The sequence below is a fragment of the Hylobates moloch genome, unplaced genomic scaffold (genome assembly GCF_009828535.3).
Source record: "Hylobates moloch isolate HMO894 unplaced genomic scaffold, HMol_V3 SCAFFOLD_15, whole genome shotgun sequence".
NCBI lineage: Eukaryota > Metazoa > Chordata > Mammalia > Primates > Hylobatidae > Hylobates > Hylobates moloch.
This window is the reverse complement of record NW_026652290.1, coordinates 30320010-30328045: the sequence shown is the minus strand read 5'-3', so window position 1 is coordinate 30328045 and position 8036 is coordinate 30320010. Positions and strand designations below refer to the sequence as shown.

The following is an 8036-nucleotide window of genomic DNA, read 5'->3' as shown; positions in this document are numbered from 1 at the left end:
CCCCATTTCTCAAGATGAGGTTGGAGGCTTCTGTGTGTAGAGAGCACTGGCTTGGGCATCAGTGGTTCTGTGTCTGTGTCAGACACCAACAAAGAAACCCTTGATATACATATTGTAGCAGGACGAGCCGCAGACAAAACTCCTGACACTGGATTAAAGAAGGAAGAAGTTTATCCGGCCAGGAGCGTTGGCAGACTAGAATCTTAAAAGCCGAGCTCCCCGCAAAAGAAATTCCTAGCCCTTTTAAGGGCTTACAACTTGAAGGGGTCCATGTGAAAGGGTTCTGATAGATCGAGCAAGCGTGGGGAACGTGTCTGGGGGCTACATGCATCAGCTAACAGAACAAAAAGTTTTACAGTGCTTTCTCATACAATGTCTGGAACTTACAGATAACAGAAGTTGTTTTGGTCGGGGTTAATATTATTTTTATTATTTTAACCACCAGGGCCGGGTGGTGGTGCCAAGGTCGTCTACTATTTATCTTACTTCTGTTTCTTTCTAACTTTTTGCTTTCTCACTTTTCTCCTGTCTTATAAACTAGGGAAAAGGGGAGGTGGGGGAGAAGCTGGGAGGGACAACAGGAGAAGTGGTGGTCTCATTCCATAGTATAAGCACATTTTTTTCAATAAGTCAACCTTAGCTTACTGTAACTTTTTCACTATATAAACTTAGTATTTTAACTTTTCAAAAAAAAAAAAAGACAAGAAAACAAAAGAAACATCAGCGTATTACATATTTCCTCTTTAGACATCTGGACTCCTCTACAAAGAGGTGTCTATTTTTGATTTTATGGTGTCTAAGAACTTGGTCTCCCAGAGTGCCCTGTCCCCCAAAAGATGTTGAAAGCTGGCATTCTATAATCTACCCAAACTCTTCTGCTTTTATGTTAATTACAGCTGGCTGTAGAGAGAGTTCAGTCCCGTTGAGCCCCATCTTCCGCTTGAAGCTGTTTGACAGGTCCCCTGTGTGGCTCAGGGCCCAGCCTTTCAGATCAGTTCAATAAAGCCCAGGGGTCTACTCCAAGGACACTAACCCATCACTTTCCAGTGCCTCGTATAATTACGTAGCCGACCCTAGAACGCCCTCCCCGCCTCCACGTCCCCTCTACATGAAGTCGCTAAGCCAAAAACTCCTCAGGTTTTTCCACAGGCCGTCGTCACTCCCTCTTTGCCACGGCATTTGAGATTCTGGGCTAAGACTATTGGTTTCAGCATCTGGGATGTTTTCTCACAGCCGAAGATGCTGAATTAGAAAACTGCCAGAAAACGGGAGGCGTCCCTGGCAGCAGGTCCCGTTTTTTCTCGCCACCTGCCTCCCGGGTGCTGCAGCTTACGTCACGACAGTCTCGACCCTGCACACGGATTTTTTTCCTCCATTCCATGAACCAGACATAATGATTCTGGTTTACATATTTAAGCTAAGGGGAGAAGAAACGCGATTCTCAGGACCCAAGGGCTGAGGCAGGGTTTTTCTGTCTCAAAGACCTCCAGTTAAGACATTTTTCTCCTGCAAAGCCTTTCCTACAATGATGGCTTAATCGTGTAATTATGAAAACCAGTTACAACCTGGATAGCTAAAACAAAAAAACCAATTCCCTACGCCCGAGCCAAACCAGCTCCCCCTCGCCGCGCCGCATTCCAAACCCCCAGCGCTCGCTCAGCAACCGCCAGGTTTCGGTTCAACCGAAAACCACGGGAAGTGGGAGGAGCTACCGGCTCAAGGGAGGGAGGCGGGACTTGATCTCCGAGCAACGGCCCCGGTGATTGGCCAACCTTCTGCCGCCGCCACCAATGGGCAGAGGCCCTGAAACGTTCGGCGAGCCGACTGAGGCTGCGCGGGGTATTCGAATTGGCGGCGGTTTCTGGTTTGAGGTTCAAGTTTGGCCGCTGCCGGCCAGCGTCCTCTGGCCATGGGCACCCCGGAAAATGTCATTCAGTAAGTGTCCGTCTGGTGGGGTGGGGAAGCCCAGCGGGCTGGGGCGCCTAGGGTTCGGGCCCGGCCCGCCCCAGACCTGCCTTCTTTTGCCCCCTTCGCCCCCTTCCTGGGTTTGGAATGTGTCCCACCCAGCAAGGCTGTGGGCTGCTTGAGAGCCGGGGAGGGCTCCGGCACCTTGGGTTCCGCTGAGGCCTGGCGCTTGTCCGCCCATGTGCGCCACGGTGGCCGTTTGGAGCAATCTGGATAATTCGTTAGGCCCTCAGAGCTCTCGTTTATTCTTTGTAAGGAATCCCCTCCTGACAGTTCAAACTAACAAAAATCCTGAACCTTATGTTTAGATTTTATGATACATTTTTCAAAGTCACGTATTTAACAATTCGACTACAATAGGGAACGAATTTAAAGTTGCTCTCCTATCCGTAATCTCACTGCTATTTTTTAAAAGTCTTTGAATACAGTGTACTTTAAGAAAAAAAAAATTGAAAAAAAATAGCTTTGCTCATTATTGGTGATGTGTGCCAACCTGCTAACATCACTAACTTTTTTAAGTTCCTACGCCTTTGTTTTATGACTTAGATGATTTACCCAGACTGTTACTTAAAGGTATTTAAAACAATTAAGTCATAGGTGCAGGAAGTAAAACCTGGTCCGTTTGATCAGTTCTTTGGGATCAGAAGACCGAGATTGTTAAATACAGTCAAAACAAAAATCCATTTGCTCTAAGATTTTTTCTGTAGCCTTCAACCTAGCCAGCAAATTATTTTCTTTCAGAAGTGTCCCGCCCCTTTTTTAAAGGGAAAGCAGATATTCCTGGTCCTATTTTGACTTAATCATTAAAGCAAAGATTAATTTGCTTTAATGAACTGGATGTTTTACTATTACAGTGTATTTAGGTCATTTTACTAGAGAAATGTGGTTGGTGTTAGAATATGAAATGTTTACCTTGGGCGAGCCTACTAGACATATTTTGGAAGAAAGATTCGGAAATAGGGATTTGTCCCTCTGCTATAAGGCAAGAGAGACGTTCAAAATTCAGAATTATTATTTTTTTTAGTTTTAAAAATAAGCAATACGTTTATATGACTAAAAGAAGATTTAGAACAGTATTTACCGAGAACTCCTGTACCTGACTACTGTCCTACTCTGTCACATGTAACTGTTTTTCTAGTTTCTTTTTGGAAATATAAATATTTACATTATTATAATATATTCAATGTCTGCATGTTTGTATACATTTTTTGCCTTTACCACACATAAAATATAACAGTATATACACTGCTCTTTTGCCTAACAATATGCCTGGAGATCTCTACCAATACATAAAGTTCTTTTTTTACAACTGTGTAATATTTCATGTACCATAATTGATCCAAGCAGTCAACTATTTATAGACACAGATTGTTGACAATCTGTTTCAAATAGTGGCACAGTGAAAAATCTTGTACATCACATTTTGCGGATACACATGTGTATGTGTCTTCTAGATCTGCAGAAGTGGTTTGTTGGATCGAAAGCAAATCAGTCCAGTTTTGGTAGATAATTCCCTTGGCAGGAATTGAGCACATGCACACCTACAAGCAAGATGTGACAGACAGCCTGCTTCCCATTGCTGCACCTACACAATCTTTTCACATGTTTTTTATTTTTGCCAATCTGATGAGTGAAAAATTGTATCTCAGCGAAGTGAATTTCTGTTATGAGAGATTGAACATTTTTCATGTTTGTGAGCCATGCATGTTTTTCTGTGAAATAATTTATTATGCCCTTTGCTCATTAAAAAAAAAAATGGGTTAATAACTTTTTTCTCAGCTTCTAAAAGCTCATTGTTTTTCCAGTTTATCATTTCTCTTTTGACTATTTTGTGGGTTTTTTGTTTGTTTTGGTTATTTGCCATGCAGAAGTTTTTATTTATATATAGTTGTCTTTATCTAGCTTTTCTTTTGTGGCTTCTGGATTTTAAGTCATAAGAAACATTGATTTCATTCATATACCAAGGTGATAGCTAGAAGTAAATACTGCTTTTTAGGCAGGACATGGTGGCTCATGCCTGTAATTCTAACATTTTGGGAGACCAAGGTGAGAGAGTCACTTGAGGCCAGGAGTTCAAGACCAGTCTGTGAAATATAGTGATAACTCATCTCGGCAAAAAATAAAATAAAAAATTAGCCAGACATGGTGGCATGTGCCTGTAGCCTCAGCTACTCAGGAGGCTGAGGCAGGAGGATCTCTTGAACACAAGAGTTCGAGGTTACAGTGAGCCTTGATTGCACTGTTGCACTCCAGCATGGGCAACAGAGCAAGATTCCATCTCTAAAAAAATAAAAATAAAAATACATACTGCTTTTTACATCGTTTTTTTTTTTAAAAAAAAAATCTTATAGGGTCTCAGATAGAAAACCTAGGAGTCTTCCTGACTGATTTCCCACTTCTGTTCTCACCTCTACCTCCTTCTTCACACAGAGGGACATTAAAATGCAAATTAGGTCTTGTCACCCCCCCCACCTTTTCCTGCTCATCACACTTAAACCACACTGGCTTGCTTTCTGTTCTTGAAGTTCTCTCAGCCTTGACCATTTCCCCCCCAGATAGCTACATGGCTGTCTGGCACTGATCACACGTCACCGCCTCTGAGAGGCAGGACTTCCTTGACCACCCTATCTAAAAATAGTAACTCTTATCACATTCTCACCCTTTCTCCTGTTATATTTTATTTTGTTTGTTCTTCTGAGTACTGAATGTAACCCGACATTACTTTGCATGTTTCTTTTTGTTTAGCCCCTCTAGCATCTGAATTCCCAAGGGGAATTTTGCTTTGCCTGGCTGATTTTTTTCAGCTGTGGTTGAGTATATGGAAGTGGGGGATGCGGAGTTCTCTGGGAGTTCTGTGGCTGATTTCTGAGCACTGCTATCATCTGCTCTTCCTCAGGGACTTGAAGCCATGAAAACAAACTGTGTCTGGGAACTCTACTTTGTGGTACTCTGGGCTGCCTCACCCATTTACAAGCCCTCTTTGACTCTTGTTCTAGTCATGTCTCAGCCATGCTCCTGGGAAGCAAAGGCAGGGGTCTAAGTCACTGCCATGCCTGGATCCCACTGGAAGGGCAGAGGTCTGAGTCAGTGCCATGCCTGGATCCCGCTGGAAGGGCAGAGGTCTGAGTCAGTGCCATGCCTGGATCCCGCTGGAAGGGCAGGAGTCTGAGTCAGTACCATGCTTGGATCCTCTTGTTAGGAGGAGGAGCAAACTTCTGGACACTGCCCCTCATGGTGGTAGTGACATTGGGGTTCCGTGAGAGGAGAAGGAGACTCTTGGGGATAGAGCTGGGACTTCTGGAAAAACACTGGCTGCTTCTGAGTTTTCTGACTATGTCTGAGCGAATGCTTCTTAAAATTTTAAATACTATTTGGATTGATATTTAAGATTTTTGTTTTAATGCATATAAATGGTATATATAAAATGAAGTATATCTTTTGCTTGTAGAAATTATCCCTAATATCCCATGTGCATACCTTTCTCTCTTCTAGGATGCTTGAAGCCCACATGCAGAGCTATAAGGGCAATGACCCTCTTGGTGAATGGGAAAGGTCAGCATTTAATTATTTTATTTCCCTTAAACAAACTATATGCTGCCCCGTGGAAAATTAACATTATCCATATTTTTCTAGATACATACAGTGGGTAGAAGAGAATTTTCCTGAGAATAAAGAATACTTGATAACTTTACTAGAATATTTAATGAAGGAATTTTTAGATAAGAAGAAATACCACAATGACCCAAGATTCATCAGTTATTGTTTAAAATTTGTAAGTATACTTAAGATGTATAATCAAAACTATAATCATGTTGTACTTTTGCTTTTTAAACTTAGATTGTAAGATCATTTTAGGCTTTTAATTCCTTGTTTCTAGTTCTGAAGATATGGAGAGGAAAAACTGTTCATTCTCTGATTCAACAGACTTCTGTGCCACTAGTGATTAAAAAGTATGTAGGGGCCGGGCGCAGTGGCTCACGCCTGTAATCCCAGCACTTTGGGAGGCCAAGGCAGGTGGATCACTTGAGTTCAGGAGTTCGAGACCAGCCTGGCCAACGTGGTGAAATCCTGTCTCTACTAAAAATACAAAAATTAACTGGGCATGGTGGCAGGCACCTGTAATGTCAGCTACTTGGGAGGCTATGGCAGGAGAATTGCTCGAGCCTGGGAGGTGGAGGTTGCCGTGAGCCGAGATCATGTCACTGCACTGCAGCCTGGGTGACAGAGTAAGACTCTGTCCCCACCCCTCCCCCCACCAAAAAAAAAATATGTGTGGACTTCTCTCTACCAGCAACCAGTCAATCAATTCTGTAGTTGTGTCTCCAATTCAATTCCAGCACTACCTGAAAATACCTTCAGATTCCACAGGTTAAGGGTTCTGTTCCACAAGACTGCCTCTCACGTCCAATGCCAGTTGCAAGCCACAGGTTGTTTTACCTGTGCTTCTGACTGACTGGCTACAAAGCAGAGTTCCCACAACCCTCTCCCTGGGTCTGGGTTTGATCAGTTTGCTAGAGTGGCTCACAGAACTCAGGGAAACACTTACGGTTAATGTTTTATTATAAAGGATATTATTAAGAATACCGATGAACACCAGATGAAGAGATGTTTAGGGCAAGGTATTGGGGAAGGTGTGTGGAGCTTCCTTGCCCTTTCCATGTGTGACACCCTCCAGGAACCTCCATGTATTTAGCTCTCCAGAAGCTTGTCTGACCTCTATCCTTTTGGGTTTTTATGGAGGTGCCTTACACAGACATGATTGATTAAATCGTTGGCCATTGTGATTGGCTTAAACTTCAGTCCCTCTTCCCTCCCTGAAGGTTCAGCGGTGGGGCTGAAAAGCCTAACCCTCTAAGCCTGCCTTGGTTTTGCTGATGACCAGCTCCCATCTGAAGCTACCTAGGGGCTCCCAGCTTAGCTGGCTAACTCCTCAGCAGACATAGACTAGCAGTTTCATTATTCTTATGTCTTTTTGTTTTGGGTTCGTGTAGGCTGAGTACAACAGTGACCTCCATCAATTTTTTGAGTTTCTGTACAACCATGGGATTGGAACCCTGTCGTCCCCTCTGTACATTGCCTGGGCGGGGCATCTGGAAGCCCAAGGAGAGCTGCAGCAGGCCAGTGCTGTCCTTCAGAGAGGAATTCAAAACCAGGCTGAACCCAGAGAGTTCCTGCAACAACAATACAGGTAGTTACAAAGTCAAACTCCCTGTGACGATTCTGACTTTGAAAAGTAATGTTTGCTGTTAAAAATTGTATCATTAGCAATTTGTACAGGGAAATCCTTCTAGTTTTGGACAATATGGATAATACAGGATAGTGTAAAGAAAAAAACTGCTCAGAAATATTACTGTTAACAATAACTGGTACATTTCCTTCTAGTATCTTTTCCTGTGCCTGTGTGGGTATCTTTGCGTTTATATATTTTAACAGCAAATCATATTGTATGTCTAGTTGTACATACAAAGAAATACTTAAGAAATTATGAGCTTTTAAACTACTTCTATAGTAGTTGTGAAATCTGTCACAGTGTTGTGTCATAATCCACTCTCCAATTGGACATTGAAGTTGTTTACATTTTGATTTTTATAAACAGCACCATGATAAATACTTTTTTTGGTTTGTTTGTTTGTTTTTGAGATGGAGTCTCACTCTGTCGCCCAGGCTGGAGTGCGGTGGTGTAATCTCAGCTCACTGCAACCTCCCACTTCTGGGCTCGAGAGATTCTCCTGCCTCAGCCTCTTGACTAGCTGGGACTACAGGGACTTGCCACCATGCCCAGCTAATTTTTGTATTTTTAGTAGAGACAAGGTTTCGCCATGTTGGCCAGACTGGTCTTGAACCCCTGACCTCAAGTGATCTTCCTGCCTCACTCAGCCTCCCAAACTGCTAGGATTACAGGTGTGAGCCACTGCGCCTGGCCTGTGATGAATATATTTCTTAATAACATTGTTCACATTTTTAAAACTTTTTCTATGATTAAACATATCTCACTTAGGGAATTGTGAAAATACAGAAAACGAAAGAAAACCTTTTGGCATTTTCCTTGGTGCTTTTTTCTCTTCTTGTTA

At 42.8% G+C, this 8036-nt stretch overlaps 1 protein-coding gene across 4 annotated transcripts in view; it reads left to right on the top strand.

Moving 5' to 3' along the window:
• The first annotated feature begins 1810 nt into the window (after positions 1-1810).
• Positions 1811-8036, top strand: part of BUB1 (BUB1 mitotic checkpoint serine/threonine kinase) — a 40500-nt gene continuing 34274 nt past the window's right edge. For 3 of the 4 annotated variants that reach the window (XR_009210042.1, XM_032177346.2, XM_058428900.1), the window contains exons 1-4: positions 1811-1935; positions 5458-5517; positions 5599-5737; positions 6957-7153. Coding sequence is in view for 3 of the 4 variants with exons in the window: in XM_032177346.2 (XP_032033237.1) it covers positions 1910-1935; positions 5458-5517; positions 5599-5737; positions 6957-7153 (422 nt within the window). In the remaining variant the exon portion in view is untranslated. Of the gene's footprint in view, positions 1936-2089; positions 2217-5457; positions 5518-5598; positions 5738-6956; positions 7154-8036 lie in introns of those variants that run through there. The other variant, XM_058428901.1, reaches the window with a different exon arrangement.